We start from the raw sequence: 19584 nt of genomic DNA, 5'->3' as shown, positions 1-19584 counted from the left end.
CATTTCATATGTGTGTATATACTGTATTGTGTTCTATACTACACCAATGACTGTTAACCTTTCTGGTGCAGGTGTTCCGCTAGCGACCCACCTCGACAACATCCGGTGAAATTGCAGAGCGTGAAATTCAAATGACAGGAAATAGAAATATTTAACATTCATGAAAATACAAATTTCATACATCAAAATAAAGCTTAACTTCTTGTTAATCTAACCACTGTGTCAGATTTCAAAAAGGCTTTACGGCGAAAGCACACCATGCGATTATCTGAAGACAGCTCCCCACATACAAAAGCATGAAAAACATATTTCAACCTGACAGGTGTCACGAAAGTCAGAAATAGCGATATAATAAATGCCTTACCTTTGAATATATTTTTCTGTTGGCACTCCAAAAGGTCCCAGCTACATCACAAATGGTCATTTTGTTCGATAATGTCCTTCTTTATATCCCCAAAAACTCAGTTTAGCTGGCGCGCTTCATTCAATAATCCACCGGTTTCCCTCCTTCTAAATACATACAAAATGAATCTCAAACGTTACCAATAAACGTATCCAAACAAGTCAAACAAGGTTTATAATCAAACCTAAGGTACTCTAATACGTAAATAACGATCAAATTGAAGACTGAGAATCGTTATTCTCTTTACCGGAGATAAACGACAAAGAACACGCTCTCATCCACACACATGAAAACACTACAGCCAAAATGGGAGCCACTTAGAAAAACTACAAATTCTAGCTCATTTTTCAAGCCTGAAACTCTTTCTAAAGACTGTTGACATCTAGTGGAAGCCCTGGGAACTGCAATCTGTGAGGATTTCGCCTCATAATTAACATGGCAGCCAATGCAAAACAGTGGTAGCCTGAATTATTTTTTGGTGGCGGGTCATTTGTCCTCAGGGTTTTGCCTGCCTTATCAGTTCTGTTATACTCACAGACATAATTTTAACAGTTTTAGAAACGTTAGTGTGTTTTCTACCCGAATCTACCAGTTATATGCATATCCTAGCTTCTGGGCCTGAGTAACCGGTAGTTTACTTTGGGCACACTTTTCATCCGGATGTCAAAATACTGCCCCCAAGCACAAAGAGGTTAATAAACAGCCATCTCCAGCACATCAGAGGCTGCTGCCTATAGACATAGATTAGGAATCACTGGCCACTTTAAGGAAATGAAACACTAGCCACTTTAATAATGTCTCTTGCATTACTCATCTTATATGTATAAACTGTACTCTACTATTCTACGGTATCTTAGTCACTCTAATTGTGTGTAAATATTGCGTCACGCATCTATGTATATACTGTGCTCTATACTATGCCACTATCTTAGTCCACTGCCGCTCTGACATGTATCTATGTATGTATATATATTCTTAATTCATTCCTTGCTTAGATTTACATGTGTTTTGGGTATATGTTGTGAAACTTTTAGATATTACTGCACTGTCGGAGATAGAGACACAAGCATTTCGATACATCCGCAGTAACATCTGCCAAACACGTGTGTATGTGACCAACACAAATTTGATTTGATTTGGTGTCATCTAACTGAGGGTTGAGGCTAAACAGTGTACGTGGGGAGAGGCTGTGTTTCCCCTCTGTCAGCAGCCCAGAGCTGCCAGTCTGCTCCCTGTGGCTTAGAACTGGCCTGGGGCTGTGACATGGACTTACTTCTGTGGAGCACCGTGTCAACACCATCCCCTCACTGGCACAGCACTGCAGTGTGTCACATGGGAGAGTGGGAGGGGCAGAAGGGAGACAATTGGTTGTCACTGTGTCCCTGGTGTGACTGTGCTATGGGAGACGGACAGTGATAGGTAGCAGCTACTCAGACCTGGCTGCCATGGAGACTTGAGGCATGGAGAGTTTGCTAGGAGACACACACATCATTTGTTATTTTCTCGCCCCCTCTTTCTCACCCCCCCTGCCCCTTTCTCCACCCCCTCTCCCCCTCTCTACCCCCCCTGCCCCTCTCTCTACAGAAGCACAACCAGGGTCAGGTCTTACTGGAGGAAGTGTTTAAACACCTGGAGCTGACAGAGAGGGATTACTTCGGCCTGCATCTGTCCGACGACTCCACCGACAGCCCGGTAGGTGCCAAGGTCAGACTCTTGATGGCAAAACACCTTTTTGCACTTCAGTCAACACTGTCTCGTTCACTACTGTCCATCTCCATCAAGTTTTTCACTTGAGGACAGCCTTTTACTGCTCTCACCTAAATGTAACTCTCTGTGGTGAATTTAGTCTTCAGACAAGTGTGTTGCTGTGAGAAATGGAGGGGGTGGAGAGGGATAAAATAGGGAGTTATTCTTCTACATAACCTGTTGTACAATCCATCTGTTAGCCTAAGTCATGTTGGAAGCCTGTATGTTAATGGGACATTGCCTGCCACTGCACAGTATACTACAACACAGCTGATGGTCGCCTCGCTTCGAGTCCTAAGGAAACTATGCAGAATATTTGTTTTTTCATGTATTAATTCTTACATTGTTACCCCAGAAAATCTTAAGCGTTATTACATACAGCTGGGAAGAACTATTGGATATAAGCGCGACGTCAACTTACCAACATTACGACCAGGAATACGACTTTCCCGAAGCGGATCCTTTGTTCGGACCACCACCCAGGACATGCGATCTTATCCCAGCGGTCGACCCAATCAACGTTGCCGAAGGAAGAGGCAGACGGAGCGGCCTCCTGGTCAGGCTCCGTAGGCGTGCACAACGCCCACCGCTTCAGAGTATACTACTCACCAATGTTCAGTCTTTTGACAACAAGGTAGATGAAATTAGAGCAAGGGTTCCCTTTCAGAGAGACATCAGAGATTGTAACATTCTCTGTTTCACGGAAACATGTCTTTCTCGGGATACGTTGTCGGAGTCTGTTCAGCCACCGGGCTTCTTCATGCATCGTGCCGACAGAGATAAATACCTCTCTGTGAAGAAGGGTGGTGGTGGTGTATGCTTCATGATTAACGACTTATGGGGTATTATATAGCTCCCGATCCCAGTCTTCTGTTCCCACATGCTTCAAGATGTCCACCATTGTTCCTGTTCCCAAGAAGGCAAAGATAAATGAACTAAATGACTACCGCCCCATAGCACTCACTTCTGTCATCATGAAGTGCTTTGAGATACTAGTCAAGGATCATATCACCTCCACCTTACCATTTTAGAATAAGGCTTGATGCATACTGGTAACATTTTCAGATATTACACTTTTCTAATTTTGACAAAGTGGTTTCATTTCAAGTGTACTGTTAGCTAGCTAACGTTAACCTGCTGGGTCGCTAGCTAACGTGTGATCTTATTCTTCGTATCTCAGATGCATTTGCTTGACTAGTTATAGCCGTTGCACCTGCTGGTTAGGTACCTACAGATTCATGTAGGGTAGTAATGTCATGTTGTTGGTCCATTATGGTCCATTGTTTTGCTTGCTAGCTAGCAAAACAATATCTTAACAAAACATGTCTTAACAAAAGACTCCACTCTAATTTTGACAAAGTATTTTCATTTAAAGTTTGTGTACTGTTAGCTAGCTAGCTAATGTTAGCTGGCTGGCTCGCTAACTAACGTCATGCGTTGGGATTGATTGTTTACCTAGCTAGCTATCAAGCTACATTTCTTAACAAAACACCCTTTGAATATGTCCGTTGTCAGTAAATTTGGCAACGAAGCATAATTCAATTGTTGCCAGTCGCACAGGTACAGTCACCAACACTCTGGATAACATGAAAAAAGCCTAACCAGCTCTGCTAGGGTGAGTAAAATAGTCAGTGGGGTGTTCTCTCATTGTGTCTGGAAGTAGCAAGCCAATGTTTGCCAGTTAGCGTGGGTGCTTGACTGTAGTTGTGTGGTCAGAGCCTTCGGAACAACCCTACTTACTTATTGGCCAGAACGTCCAGTGTGCACTCTGAACTCGAAACCACAGATGGAGCTATAGGGTGAGTAATGTTCAGTGAGCTGTTCTCTCTCTCTCTCTTAGATGTCTGGAAGTAGCTGGACAATTAGTACAGGACGCACGGATCAGTGTGTGAACAATGTTGAATGGGTGTAGACAAAGAAGGGCTCTCCAATAGTAGTACCAAAACATTTTCTCAAAAGTGAGTTTACAATTTAATCAACTTTCAAAGCAGAATTACTTTCCCATTGTTTCCTCAAATGCAGTGTATGATATACCATTTTGTAGCTATGAGTCTCTAATTTATCCAATGTAAATAACAGAAATTCAAATGTTGCTACACAAGACGGAATCCAGGTGGTGATTTGTATTTACTCCGTACTTTGTTAAAGTACCTTTTGCAGCGATTACAGACTTGAGGCTTCTTGAGTATGATGCTACAAGCTTGGCACACCTGTATTTGGGGAGTTTCTTCCATTTATTCTCTGCAGATCCTCTTAAGGTCTGTCATGTTGGATGGGGAGCGTCATTGCACAGCGATTTTCAGGTCTCTCCAGAGATGTTCGATCGGGTTCAAGTCCGAGCTCTGACTGGACCACTCAAGGACTTTCAGAGACTGTTAGGAAGTTAACTTTTTCCCCAGGCTGATGTCCTGAGCGCTCTAGACGAGGTTCTCATCAAGGATCTCTATTTACTGCTCACCTTTCCCTCGATCCTGACTAGTCTCCCAGTCCCTGCCACTGAAAAACATCCCCACAGTATAATTCTACCACCACCATGCTTCACTGTAGGGATGGTATTAGCCAGGTGATGAGCGGTGCCTGGTTTCCTCCAGACTTGACGCTTGCCATTCAGGCCAAAGAGTTCAATCTTGGTTTCAGCAGACCAGAGAATCTTGTTTCTCTTGGTCTGAGAGTCCTTTAGGTGCCTTTTAGCAAACTCCAAGCGGGCTGTTGTGTGCCTTTTTATTGAGGAGTGGCTTCTGTCTGGCCACTGTACCATAAAGGTCTGAATGGTGGAGTGCTGCGGAGATGGTTGTCCTTTTGGAAGATTCTCCCATCTCCACAGAGGAACTCCGGAGCTCTGTCAGAGTGACCATTGGATACTTGGTCAACTCTCTGACCAAAGCCCTTCTCCCCCGATTGTTCCATTTGGCTGGGCGACCAGCTCTAAAAAAGTCTTGGTTTCAAACTTCTTCCGTTTAAGAATGATGGAGGCCCCTGTGTTCTTGGACTTTCAATGCTGCAGAAAGGTTTTTGTGCCCTTCCCCAGATCTGTGCCTCGACACAATCCTGTCTCTGAGCTCTACGGACAATTCCTTAGACCTCATGGCTTGGTTTTTGCTCTGACATGCACTGTCAACTGTGGGACCTTATATAGACAGGTGTGTGCTTTTCTAAATCATGTCCGGTCAATTGAATTTACCACAGGTGGACTCCAAGTTGTCAAAGAATCTCAAGGATGATCAATGGAAACAGGATGCACCTTAGCTCAATTTCGAGTCTCATAGCAAAGGGTCTATGTAAATAAGCTATTTCATTATTTTTGTTTGCATTTGCAAACATTTCTAAACCTGTTTTTTTCTTTGTCATTATTGGGTATTGTGTGTAGATTGAGGATTTGTTTCTATTTAATGCATTTTAGAATACGGCTTTAATGTGACAAAATCTGTAAAAAGTGAAGGGTTCTGAATCCTATCCGATTGCACTGTTACTAGCTACAGATCATCACGGCCCAGCCTGCATTTTCCAACTAGAAAACAGAGAGTGAGAGGTGGAGGGGGCTGACTTGTGAATAATTGAGAATGAACACGGCTGCTGAGGAAATGCTGCGGTGTCATTGAGTTTCTCCTCATTTATCTTTTACAGAGATGGCTGGATCCAAACAAACCCATCAGGAAGCAACTTAAACGTAGGTGAACCTTCAGTAGATGGATGAACTAGGAAGTGGTTCTTTTTAAGTGTAGATACAATAATCTCTCTCATTGTGCGTTTACAGGGGGATCGCCTCATAATCTGAGCTTCAGAGTGAAGTTCTTTGTGACCGACCCTAATAAACTTCAGGAAGAGTACACTAGGTAAGGATACTAATTAGAAATGGAACATTTTGCTTCATGTTTAATCTGCCAAAATTCCACGTCAATTCAAAATGTAGAATAATGGTTCTACTACGTATGTATGACCAGGCAATGACGTTATATCAACTACAACCCTTTACAGACATGGAATGCAGCTACAGTAACGTGTCAATAGCGACCACTGATAACAATTTATGAAGGCTTCAGAAAGGCCTGTACCTTTTCAGACGGTAGAGTTCTGCTCCGGCATATGTTCTATTCTTTCTCTGACCACAAGAAACGTGTGCTGCTGTGTTGTTTTTGTATGGTAGAGTAGCTAGATGTACTTTCTTTCTACTAAATGTCTTGGTAAGTCACGGTATTTAAAATAACTTTACTTTTTTAGGAGAGAGTGTTCTGCAGGCAGGCTGTGCGAAGCAGTTTGAGATGATTTGATTGACAGTTCTGGTCGCCTAGTGATGGAAGTTAGACCCACTTCAGAAGCAGCATTACTTTACAGACAACTAAAATGCCATTAATATCTCCAGAGAAAGTTTTGTGTGGGCATTTAAAAATCCGTAGTGTAGCCTTACCCTAACAGACAAACAAAAATGTTGTAGCCGAGGCGCTTTCCATTCCATTATATCTGAAAAGGGTAATCTTTACAAGCTACCAGTAGCCTACTGTAATTTCATATTATGAGACAAAAACAGCCCCACCCACTCAGCAACGAAGAGTACTGAAGAGTCGTGCTCGCAAGACTGGCCTGAAAATACCTCTGTATCCCGGGGACATCGGTCCCATGATTGAACTAGGATATTCTCCAGGCAACAGACTGAACACACACATGCATCATTAGCAAAGTGAAAGAGCAGGCAGGCCAGTGCTAGGGAGGGAGAGGGGCAGGACGGCCAGCTCTAGGGAGGGAGAGGGGCAGGACGGCCAGCTCTAGGGAGGGAGAGGGGCAGGACGGCCAGCTCTAGGGAGGGAGAGGGGCAGGACGGCCAGCTCTAGGGAGGGAGAGGGGCAGGACGGCCAGCTCTAGGGAGGGAGAGGGGCAGGACGGCCAGCTCTAGGGAGGGAGAGGGGCAGGACGGCCAGCTCTAGGGAGGGAGAGGGGCAGGACGGCCAGCTCTAGGGAGGGAGAGGGGCAGGACGGCCAGCTCTAGGGAGGGAGAGGGGCAGGACGGCCAGCTCTAGGGAGGGAGAGGGGCAGGACGGCCAGCTCTAGGGAGGGAGAGGGGCAGGACGGCCAGGAGGGAGGGGAGGGGCAGGACGGCCAGCTCTAGGGAGGGAGAGGGGCAGGACGGCCAGCGCTAGGGAGGGAGAGGGGCAGGACGGCCAGCGCTAGGGAGGGAGAGGGGCAGGAAGGCCAGCGCTAGGGAGGGAGAGGGGCAGGAAGGCCAGCGCTAGGGAGGGAGAGGGGCAGGAAGGCCAGCTCTAGGGAGGGAGAGGGGCAGGAAGGCCAGCTCTAGGGAGGGAGAGAGAGGGGCAGGAAGGCCAGCGCTAGGGAGGGAGGGAGAGGGGCAGGAAGGCCAGCTCTAGGGAGGGAGAGAGGGGCAGGAAGGCCAGCGCTAGAGGGGCAGGAAGGCCAGCGCTAGAGAGGGGCAGGAAGGCCAGCTTGAGGGAGGGAGAGAGAGGGGCAGGAAGGCCAGCGCTAGAGGGAGGGAGAGAGAGGGGCAGGAAGGCCAGCGCTAGAGGGAGGGAGAGAGAGGGGCAGGAAGGCCAGCTCTAGGGAGGGAGAGAGAGGGGCAGGAAGGCCAGTCTGAGGGAGGGAGAGGGGCAGGAAGGCCAGCGCTAGGGAGGGAGAGGGGCAGGAAGGTCAGCTCTAGGGAGGGAGAGGGGCAGGAAGGCCAGCTCTAGGGAGGGAGAGGGGCAGGAAGGTCAGCTCTAGGGAGGGAGAGAGAGGGGCAGGAAGGCCAGCTCTAGGGAGGGAGAGGGGCAGGAAGGTCAGCTCTAGGGAGGGAGAGAGAGGGGCAGTAAGGCCAGCTCTAGGGAGGGAGAGGGGCAGGAAGGGGCTAGGGAGGGAGAGGGCAGGAAGGCCAGCTCTAGGGAGGGAGAGGGGCAGGAAGGGAGGGAGGGAGAGGGGCAGGAAGGTCAGCTCTAGGGAGGGAGGGAGAGGGGCAGGAAGGCCAGCGCTAGGGAGGGAGGGAGAGGGGCAGGAAGGCCAGCTCTAGGGAGGGAGGGAGAGGGGCAGGAAGGCCAGCTCTAGGGAGGGAGGGAGAGGGGCAGGAAGGCCAGCTCTAGGGAGGGAGGGAGAGGGGCAGGAAGGCCAGCTCTAGGGAGGGAGAGAGAGGGGCAGGAAGGCCAGCGCTAGAGGGGCAGGAAGGCCAGCGCTAGAGGGGCAGGAAGGCCAGCGCTAGAGAGGGGCAGGAAGGCCAGCTTGAGGGAGGGAGAGAGAGGGGCAGGAAGGCCAGCTTGAGGGAGGGAGAGAGAGGGGCAGGAAGGCCAGCTCTAGGGAGGGAGAGAGAGGGGCAGGAAGGCCAGCTCTAGGGAGGGAGAGGGGCAGGAAGGCCAGCGCTAGGGAGGGAGAGGGGCAGGAAGGCCAGCGCTAGGGAGGGAGAGGGGCAGGAAGGCCAGCTCTAGGGAGGGAGAGGGGCAGGAAGGTCAGCTCTAGGGAGGGAGAGAGAGGGGCAGGAAGGCCAGCGCTAGGGAGGGAGGGAGAGGGGCAGGAAGGCCAGCTCTAGGGAGGGAGGGAGAGGGGCAGGAAGGCCAGCTCTAGGGAGGGAGGGAGAGGGGCAGGAAGGCCAGCTCTAGGGAGGGAGGGAGAGGGGCAGGAAGGCCAGCTCTAGGGAGGGAGAGAGGGGCAGGAAGGCCAGCGCTAGAGGGGCAGGAAGGCCAGCGCTAGAGGGGCAGGAAGGCCAGCGCTAGAGAGGGGCAGGAAGGCCAGCTTGAGGGAGGGAGAGAGAGGGGCAGGAAGGCCAGCTTGAGGGAGGGAGAGAGAGGGGCAGGAAGGCCAGCTCTAGGGAGGGAGAGAGAGGGGCAGGAAGGCCAGTCTGAGGGAGGGAGGGAGGGAGGGAGAGAGAGGGGCAGTAAGGCCAGTCTGAGGGAGGGAGAGAGAGGGGCAGGAAGGCCAGCGCTAGGGAGGGAGGGAGAGGGGCAGGAAGGCCAGCTCTAGGGAGGGAGGGAGAGGGGCAGGAAGGCCAGCTCTAGGGAGGGAGGGAGAGGGGCAGGAAGGCCAGCTCTAGGGAGGGAGAGAGAGGGGCAGGAAGGCCAGCGCTAGAGGGGCAGGAAGGCCAGCGCTAGAGAGGGGCAGGAAGGCCAGCTTGAGGGAGGGAGAGAGAGGGGCAGGAAGGCCAGCTTGAGGGAGGGAGAGAGAGGGGCAGGAAGGCCAGCTCTAGGGAGGGAGAGAGAGGGGCAGGAAGGCCAGTCTGAGGGAGAGAGGGAGGGAGGGAGAGAGAGGGGCAGTAAGGCCAGTCTGAGGGAGGGAGAGAGAGGGGCAGGATGGAGAGATCCAGAAAAGAGCTGTTAAATTCTTCAACCACCTAAAAGGAAGCGATTCCCAAACCTTCCATAACCAAGCCATCACCTACAGAGAGATGAACCTGGAGAAGAGTCTCCTAAGCAAGCTGGTCCTGGGACTCTGTTCACAAACACAAACAGACATCATTTGAAGCAATTGCTGGTGTAGCTGTGAATGTATTTCAAGGCCTACCTTCAAACTCAGTGCCTATTTGCTTGACATCATGAGAAAATCAAAAGAAATCCGCCAAGACCCCAGAAAGAAAATTGTAGACCTCCCCAAGTCTGGTTCATCCTTGGGAGCAATTTCCAAACGCCTGAAGGTTCCACGTTCATCTGTACAAACAATAGTACTCAAGTATAAACACCATGGGACCACGCAGCCGTCATGCCGCTCAGGAAGGAGACACGTTCTGTCTCCTAGAGATGAACATGCTTTGGTGCAAAAAGTGCAAATCAATCCCAGAACAACAGCAAAGGACCTTGTGAAGATGCTGAAGGAAACAGGTACACAAGTATCTATATCCACTCAGCAAGGAAGAAGCCACTGCTCCAAAACCGCCATTAAAAAAAAGCCAGACTACGGTTTGCAACTGCACATGGGAACAAAGATCGTACTTTTTGGAGAAATGACCTCTGCTCTGATGAAACAAAAATAGAACTGTTTGGTCATAATGACCATTTATGTTTGGAGGAAAAAGGGGTAGGCTTGCAAGCCGAAGGACACCATCCCAACCATGAAGCACGGGGTGGCAGCATCATGTTGTGTGGGTGCTTTGCTGCAGGAGGGACTGGTGCACTTCACCAAATAGATGGCATCATGAGATTGGAACATTTTGTGGATATTTTGAAGAAACATCTCAAGACATCAGTCAGGAAGTTAAAGCTTGCTCGCAAATGGGTCTTCCAAATGGACAATCACCCCAAACATACTTCCAAAGTCATGGCAAAATGGCTTTAAGGACAACACAGTCAAGATATTGGAGTGGCCATCACAGAACCTTGACCTCAATCCTATAGAAAATTTGTGGGCAGAACTGAAAGAGTGTGTGCGAGCAAGGAAGCCTACAAACCTGACTCGGTGACACCAGCTCTGTCAGGAGTAACGGGCCAAAATTCACCCAACTTATTGTGGGAAGCTTGTGGAAGGCTACCAGAAACGTTTGACCCAAGTTAAACAATTTAAAGGCGATGCTACCAAACACTAATTGAGTGTATGTAAACTTCTGACCCCCTGGGAATGTGATGAAAGAAATAAAAGCTGAAATAAATAATTCTCTCTACTATTATTCTGAGATTTCACATTCTTAAAATGAAGTGGTGATCCTAACTGACATAAAAAAGTAATTTTACTAGGATTAAATGTCAGGAATTGTGAAAAACTGAGTTTAAATGTATTTGGCTAAGGTGTATGTAAATTTCCGTCTTCAAGTGTATGTCATTTGAGCAACTTAAAGATAAATACCATTTATCCAATAATCATTTATTTTATTATTTACAGTTAAGAAAGTTTCTCAGAAGCACTTTGAGATATGACTACCAAACCTATCAAGTTTTGAACAATGATAACAATGACCTACACATATTTATATCCAGAGTGTACTCATTGCTAATGAAACAATGCCCAAAACCATATGTACATAAGTCTAGCGAGCGATGGGAATCCGATTTGAATCCTACAATTGATAAGGGTCTATGATTGGACCTATGCCACAATAGTGTGTCAGCATCATTTCATTTCATTTCATTTAAGTCATTTAGCAGACGCTCTTATCCAGAGCGACTTACAAATTGGTGCATTCACCTTATGACATCCAGTGGGACAGTCACTTAACAATAGTGCATCTAAAACTTAGGGGGGGTGGGGTGAGAGGGATTACTTAATCAACTCTAGATATAGACTTCTACATTACAGCTTCCTCCACCAACTCTATCTGACACCTCAGAGGTTACACCCTGAAATATCAGAAATGTGTTTTAAATGTGGAACAACTTGGCAGTGTACTAAATGACAAGCCTTCTGGCATGATGTTTGTGACTCCCTTGCCTTTTATTATGAAGGTCCCGTTCCCTCTTGACCCTGAAATATGCCTTCTGGGTAACTTCACAAATGTGAATTTGAGGAGTATCTTTAAAATCAAATTTACAGAAATCACTCTTGCCACTGCAAGAAAATGTGTTGCACTGACATGGAAATCAGATGCCCCTCTCCCAATTATAAGACGGCTCTCTGAAATGAATAAGTATATTCATATGGAGAAGATTGCCTATGCTTTAACAAATAAATTCAACCACTTTGTGAAAATATGGAAACCCTTCCTGGTCTCCATGGAAACACTTCCATTGAGGTAGGTGGATGTGAGCTTGTAGATTGATGTAGCTATTGTCTCTCTGTAATGTACTGTTTTTTGTAAATGTTGGTATCTCTTGTCATTTGTCTTTAGTCATTAGTGTTATTACTATTACAACCTGCCATGTCATGCCCATATAAGGAGATGAATTACCCTGTATTAGCACTTGCTAAAAGCCCTCAGCTTAATCATTCTACAAATGGAGAAGATGACAGTAAACGGGTTATGAGTAGGTCTGGGGTTGAGAGTTCGCCACAACTTAGTCTAAGACTCGGATCAGCTTGGTAGGTATATTAACCAATAATGGGCTAATTCTACTGCTGGCCGCCTGGCTCACAGCTAGACATAAATGTGAATAGCATGCCATGGATGCTGTCAGCCCCTATTGCAAGGGTGTCCATCCATGGTCATTAAAAACAGAGTTACAGTCAACTGGATACTCCAGTGTTATTTATTCAATCCATGCACCACTCAAGCATGATATTGCTCATTAAGTGAGTAAACCACTATGCATGTCTAAGATGCAGAGGCATGGATCTGTTTTGGATGTGCATTATCGATTCCAGACGGCACACAACAACAGTGCTGGTGAGCTCTTACACTATGATGAGATTCATTCAGTATTAGTTATACACAAAAACAACAGGCTGCAAGTTAAGTCATAGAAATGTTGCCTAAGCAATGAGCAGGGAGAAGCTCCATGTGAGTGGGTCTGGTCCAGCTGCTTTTTCTAGTGTACTGTACATTATGTCCTCTGGTCCATAATCACAGAGACATCTGTATCACATTGTTGTTGGTGTAACTGCTCTCCTTATTCCCTGTAGGTACCAGTATTTTCTCCAGCTCAAACAGGACATCCTGACAGGAAGGTTAGTTCAGTTGGCTGTTCTTATTTACACAGGTTCAGCAGCACACTCACACACTGTTCTAGTGGACTAACACTGATTCTACCAGGCCAGCACTGACACACTGTTCTAGTAGGCTAACACTGACTCTACCAGGCCAGCACGGTGACACACTTCTAGTGGACTAACACTGGTTCTACCAGACCAGCACGCTGACACACACTGTTCTAGTGGACTAACACTGATTCTACCAGGCCAGCACGCTGACACAAACTGTTCTAGTGGACTAACACTGATTCTACCGCACGCTGACACAGTGTTCAGTGGACTAACACGATTCTGACTGACACACTGTTCTAGTGGACTAACACTGATTCTACCGGGCCAGCACGCTGACACAGTGTTCTAGTGGACTAACACTGATTCTACCAGGCCAGCACGCTGACACAGTGTTCTAGTGGACTAACACTGATTCTACCGGGCCAGCACGCTGACACACACTGTTCTAGTGGGCTAACACTGATTCTACCAGGTCAGCACGCTGACACACACTGTTCTAGTGGACTAACACTGATTCTACCAGGCCAGCACGCTGACACACACTGTTCTAGTGGACTAACACTGATTCTACCAGGCCAGCACGCTGACACACACTGTTCTAGTGGACTAACACTGATTCTACCGGGCCAGCACGCTACACACACTGTTCTAGTGGGCTACCGGGCCAACACTGATTCTACCACTGATTCTACCAGGCCACACTGACACAGTGTTCTAGAGGACTAACACTGGTCTACCAGGCCAGCACGCTAACACTAGAGGACTAACACTGATTCTACCAGGCCAGCACGCTGACGCAGTGTTCTAGAGGACTAACACTGGGTCTACCAGGCCAGCACGCTGACACAGTGTTCTAGAGGACTAACACTGAGTCTACCAGGCCAGCACGCTGACACAGTGTTCTGGAGGACTAACACTGAGTCTACCAGGCCAGCACGCTGACACAGTGTTCTAGAAGACTAACACTGAGTCTACCAGGCCAGCACGCTGACACAGTGTTCTAGAGGACTAACACTGAGTCTACCAGGCCAGCACGCTGACACAGTGTTCTAGAGGACTAACACTGAGTCTACCAGGCCAGCACACGGTTACACTACACTTTATTGGTAGCAGCCATCAATAAAAGCTGTTGTAATGATTTTCCTATTGATCCAAATGAATTGATGTGGTGACTTATGTGTTTGTGGTTTGTGTCCCACAGACTGCCCTGTCCGCACAACACTGCCGCACTCCTGGCTTCCTATGCTGTTCAATGTAAGTACCCGTTCTCCTGGTGTCCTATGCTGTTCAATGTAAGTACCCGTTCTCCTGGTGTCCTATGCTGTTCAATGTAAGTACCCGTTCTCCTGGTGTCCTATGCTGTTCAATGTAAGTACCCGTTCTCCTGGTGTCTCATGTTGTTCTATGTAAATACCCGTTCTCCTGGTGTCTCATGTTGTTCTATGTAAATACCCGTTCTCCTGGCGTCTCATGTTGTTCTATGTAAATACCCGTTCTCCTGGCGTCTCATGCTGTTCTATGTAAATACCCGTTCTCCTGGTGTCTCATGTTGTTCTATGTAAATACCCGTTCTCCTGGTGTCCCATGTTGTTCTATGTAAATACCCGTTCTCCTGGTGTCTCATGTCTATGTAAATCCCCGTTCCGTTCTCCTATGTAAATACCCGTTCTCCTGGTGTCCCATGTTGTTCTATGTAAATACCCGTTCTCCTGGTGTCTCATGTTGTTCTATGTAAGTACACGTTCTCCTGGCTTGCTGCTAAAGATATGTAGCTACTTGTAGTTAATTCACACATTTGATCTCTCTGTTGCTTCATACAAGGCTACACAGTTTCTGGCCACTAGGCAACTCCAGCGTTTTTGTTGTGAGATGACTAGAAAGATGTGTGTTGTAAGCCTTTAGTTGAGAGTCAGTGTACTCACCAGGACTTCCCAATGGTCACTCTGTGTGTGCTGCCTTGCATAACTTTTTACGATGTCATATCCAATTTATTCTTTAATTCTCTCACCCCCAAAAAACAAGCAGTTTGCAGCGGAGCTTGAAATCGGCCATAATCCTCTCTTTATGCCCTTGTTCCTTTTTACATTTAATTAACCTTTATTTAACTAGGCAAGTCAGTTAAGAACAAATTCTTATTTACAATGACAGCCAACGTTAGCAGGACATGGAGAGCTGTATACGGAACGCTGTGCTAATCATTAGGCTGTTTCTCCCCATGTTTTGTCCCAGATTTATTTGTGTGGTATGACTTTTCTGTGCTGGTAGTGTGACCGGCCATTCGCCAAGCATGCTCAGGACAGCAAAGCACAGTATAGTGCAGCACACAACACAAGAGTGTGCGGAGAACAGGTTTATGGTAATGGCTGACGCAGAATGAGTAGAATGGTATCAAATACATCAAACACATGGTTTTCAGGTGTTTGATGCTATTATTATTACTCGGTAACCAACATTCTAGCTAATAAATTGGCACGCTGACTACTGTAACATGTTATCATAGTATAGCCTAGCGGTCCACAGCTAGCATAGAGCCACAGCCTACCATTGTGATGGGCCCATTAGCCCGAGGAGTGTAGTTTACCAGCCTGTGTCACCAGATTGACCTGAATAATGGCTCCTGACAGATTGGAGAGGGGGATAGCCAATGGTCTGTCTCCATTCAATCTTTCCACATCCCCACTTCAGTGGCCAGCTGAGGCTTGCCTCTCTCTCCAAATTCCCCAGGGAGTCTCATGGCTATATAGGTCACTGGAGGGATTTGAACTGCACCTCTAACACAACCTGTGGGTGTCCATGTCCAGAATCTCACTTGTCCCTCTCCAAGAGAAGGTTTTCATTTCATTGTAGCCATGGGGATAGTGGTATGAATCATTTTAGCTTCAATTCAGTTTCAAGATGATTCAATGCTGCTGGTAAATACTACTGGTCATTCGGTTAGTTTTACCAAATCAGTGAGGCTGTTCAAATTCGATCAAGAAATGCACTCTGCTGAAAGCGTTGGTGTTAGTGCTGTGTAGATATTTATTTGCATACTGCTCATAAATTGACCGGTTAGTTATAACATTGTGGGTCTTTTTTTGTGTGTGGTGATTAGATCAAGAACTGTTTTGAATTGATCTGTTTGTTATGTGCCCTTGGTTAAAGGGATTTTCCCCCAGAGTCAGATTAAGTTGTTGATATCATATTTACGTCTCTGTGTCCAGTATGAACGAAGTTAGATGTAGTTTTGAATCCAATGCTAACTAGCGTTAGCGCAATGACAGGAAGTCAAACTAGGCATGACTTCTTGTCATTACGCTAGTTACCATTTGTGCGAACGCTAGGTGGCAACTTCCTTTAAAATGCACGCTGAGACATTGTCAAAATCACAAACTATCCATTTTAAAGCAGCAATCTGCAGTTGCTACATACATTTTTGGACTTATAAATGAGTTATAAATACCCATTGATTCTTGAATAAATAACTAATACAAGCTCGTTTTATTCTGATGTTTGTAAACAAACACTGTATAGCTTCAACATGCGTAAAACTATACATGTTATATTGTATGGTCAGTCCTTGAATTACTCAGCTTTTTCACAAAACCAGAGGCAAGGACACTGCTTTGTTATTTGTACAATGAAGGATTGACCTTTTAAGAGGTCCACTCCAATGAATTGGTGTCTGTTTCACACACGACCACTAGCTATTGGATCTGAGGTACTCAGCTACTGTAGTGGTGGTTGGTGGTCCAAAGCTTCTCAACCCACTTGTGTATTTTAGAAACAGACCTCATAACCAGGCTTTTGATTGGGGTTCTTGTATTCATTACTGCATTGATAGGCAATGGTTCGTCTGTCCAGTACCATATAGGCCTACTGTTTCCTGTGTATGATATAGGCTATGTGTTTCGACTTAACTGTCTGTGTCCTATTGAATAGATTGTCTCTCTGTGTGTTGTGTAGCTGAGTTGGGAGACTACAGTGACTCGGAGCATGCTCCTGGCTACCTCTCAGAGTTCTGCTTCATCCCCAACCCACCACAAGGGTTCCACAAGGAGGTCACCAAACACCACCAACAGCACAGGTAGAGAGGCCCATCTTCATGTCCCAGGCACACATGCACACAGCTGCAGGCACACACATTCACAGCTGTATATTTGTCACTTGTCTGCCCCAGCTCTTAAAGCAGACTAGGTTTTCATGGTTTTATTGAGTGAATTTTCAGGCACTGTGCTGCTCCATCTTCTGTGAATGGATTACGTGCGTTTCATTAGAGGAACCGTCTCCCTCTCATTTATCTCTATCGTTCTCTCTACTTCTCAGTGGTCTGTCTTCTGCCCAATCAGAGTTTAATTACCTGAACACAGCACGGACGCTGGAGCTGTACGGAGTGGAGTTGCACTATGCAAGGGTAAGGCTGCTCCTCTGTGTGTATGTCACTGCTACAGTAGAAAGGACACTTGTCATAGCAGCACTGGTACCCATGTTCCATAAAGCTGTGCTTTAGCCCTGGAAAAGCCTGTGCTTTCTAAGCCAGAAGGTACAAGTAGGTTGAGGCAGCGTACAGTAGTATGTAATTCCTCTGTCCCCAGCTGCCAGGCCCTCATGAAGCCTTTAAAGGGATGCTTTAGGATTTTGCCAATGAGGCCCTTTATCTACTTACACCGAGTCAGATATACTTGTGGACACCATTTTATTGTCTCTGTGTTCAGTATGAAGGAAGTTAGAGGTAGTTTTGTGAGCCAGTGCTAACTACCGTTAGCGCAATGACTGGAAGACTATGGGTATCTGCTAGCATGCTAGTAGCGAAGCTATCTCGAGCTTCCTTCATACTGGACACAGAGACATAAAAATGATGTCCACAAGTTAATCTGACTCTGTGTAAGTAGATAAAGGGCCTCATTGCCAAAATCCTGAAGTATCCCTTTATAGCTGAAGAACAGCAGAACCACTGAGCCTTGACAAGCTGTGTCTGTGTGTCTGTGGACTAGGGAATCCACTAATCCAGCCATTGTCTGGAGTACAGAGATTTCCCTCATTGTCCGATTAGACAGACTTTTCTTTTTGTCCCAGATAGTGTGTGTGTGTGTCGTCTGGTCTGTCTGTGTACTTTTAGGTGCATGTTTGGGTGTCTTGGTCTGTCTGTCTGACTGTCTAGGTTTGGTTGTTTTTGTCTGTATAGTAGTTTGGTTCATAAGACAAAGCAGGTCACAAAATGATTGGTACAATGAGTGAATGGCAGATCTCAACTGAGGCCCAGCCACCATTGTCCATCCAGACATTTTTGCTGTAGAATGATCATCACACTATTACAGTGAAGAGGTGGAGTGGTTGTGCCCAATTTTAAACTAGGGACTATATTGCCCCCCTACTGTTGTCATACACCCCCCCCCCACACACACACACACCCTGCCATAGAGAGATGGGGGGAGGGAGATAGGAGGAGAGGGTCTGTGTCTGTACCCCCACCCTGCCATACAGAGATGGGGGGAGGGAGATGGGAGGAGAGGGTCTGTGTCTGTACCCCCACCCTGCCATACAGAGATGGGGGGAAGGAGATGGGAGGATAGGGTCTGTGTCTGTACCCCCACCCTGCCATAGAGAGATGGGGGGAGGGAGATAGGAGGAGAGGGTCTGTGTCTGTACCCCCACCCTGCCATACAGAGATGGGGGGGAGGGAGATGGGAGGAGAGGGTCTGTGTCTGTACCCCCACCCTGCCATAGAGAGATGGGGGGAGGGAGATGGGAGGAGAGGGTCTGTGTCTGTACCCCCACCCTGCCATACAGAGATGGGGGGAGGAGATGGGAGGAGAGGGTCTGTGTCTGTACCCCCACCCTGCCATACAGAGATGGGGGGAGGGAGATGGGAGGAGAGGGTCTGTGTCTGTACCCCCACCCTGCCATAGAGAGATGGGGGGAGAGAGATAGGAGGAGAGGGTCTGTGTCTGTACCCCCACCCTGCCATACAGAGATGGGGGGAGGGAGATGGGAGGAGAGGGTCTGTGTCTGTACCCCCTCCAAAGCTTCCACCAGGCTGGCCCACTGTCAGGGTGCTTAGACACTTAATTTTCTCTCTCTGTCTCTGTGTGTGTGTTCCAGGATCAACGCCACACTGAGATTTTAATTGGGGTGATGTCAGCAGGGATCGTGGTTTACAAGAACAGGGTACGAATCAACTGCTTTCCCTGGTGAGTGACAAACTGGAGTCTTTTGATTCTGATACAAGATGAGGCGATTTGTAAATCCTATAATTAATTTGATCGTTGCTACAAGGGGATCGTTTGTGTTCACACAGAGCGTCCACTTCGGTAGATTGTGTTAGACATTCTTAAATGCTTACTGTATGTGTAAGTAGGAAGAGGAAAGATGATATGTATTTTTTAATGTATATATTTTTTTATTTGACCTTTTATTTAACTAGGCAAGTCAGTTAAGAACAAATTCTTAATTTCAATGACGGCCTAGGAACAGTGGGTTAACCTCTCTGGGATATGTGGGACGGTAGCGTCCCAACTCGCCAACAGCCAGTGAAAGTGCAGGTCGCCAAATTCAAAACAACAAAAATCTCAATTAAAATTCCTCAAGCATAAAATAATTTTACACAATTTTAAAGATAATTTTATCTTTAATCCGGCCACGGTATCTGATTTTTTAAAAGTCTTTACAGCGAAAGCACCACAAACGATTGTTAGGTCACCACCAAGTCACAGAAAAACACAGCCATTTTTCCAGCCAAAGAGAAGAGTCACAAAAAGCACAAATAGAAATAAAAATCACTAACCTTTGATGATCTTCATCAGATGACACTCATAGGACTTCATGTTACACAATACATGTATGTTTTGTTCGCTGAAGTGCATATTTATATAAAAAGATCTCATTTTCCATTGGCGCGTTATGTTCAGTAGTTCTATGTTCAGTAG

At 46.9% G+C, this 19584-nt stretch overlaps 1 protein-coding gene across 3 annotated transcripts in view; it reads left to right on the top strand.

Annotated features, from left to right (window-relative positions):
• Nucleotides 1–19584, top strand: part of LOC124048432 (tyrosine-protein phosphatase non-receptor type 4-like) — a 110379-nt gene that overhangs the window by 44719 nt on the left and 46076 nt on the right. For 2 of the 3 annotated variants that reach the window (XM_046369227.1, XM_046369217.1), the window contains 8 exons: nucleotides 1988–2107; nucleotides 5774–5816; nucleotides 5904–5982; nucleotides 12599–12643; nucleotides 13881–13933; nucleotides 16625–16745; nucleotides 16985–17072; nucleotides 18761–18849. In XM_046369227.1, coding sequence (XP_046225183.1) covers nucleotides 1988–2107; nucleotides 5774–5816; nucleotides 5904–5982; nucleotides 12599–12643; nucleotides 13881–13933; nucleotides 16625–16745; nucleotides 16985–17072; nucleotides 18761–18849 — 638 coding nt within the window. The remainder of the gene's footprint in view (nucleotides 1–1987; nucleotides 2108–5773; nucleotides 5817–5903; nucleotides 5983–12598; nucleotides 12644–13880; nucleotides 13934–16624; nucleotides 16746–16984; nucleotides 17073–18760; nucleotides 18850–19584) is intronic. The other variant, XM_046369234.1, reaches the window with a different exon arrangement.

The sequence above is a fragment of the Oncorhynchus gorbuscha genome, linkage group LG01, assembly GCF_021184085.1.
Source record: "Oncorhynchus gorbuscha isolate QuinsamMale2020 ecotype Even-year linkage group LG01, OgorEven_v1.0, whole genome shotgun sequence".
Taxonomy (NCBI): domain Eukaryota; kingdom Metazoa; phylum Chordata; class Actinopteri; order Salmoniformes; family Salmonidae; genus Oncorhynchus; species Oncorhynchus gorbuscha.
This window is presented reverse-complemented; position numbering and strand designations above follow the sequence as displayed.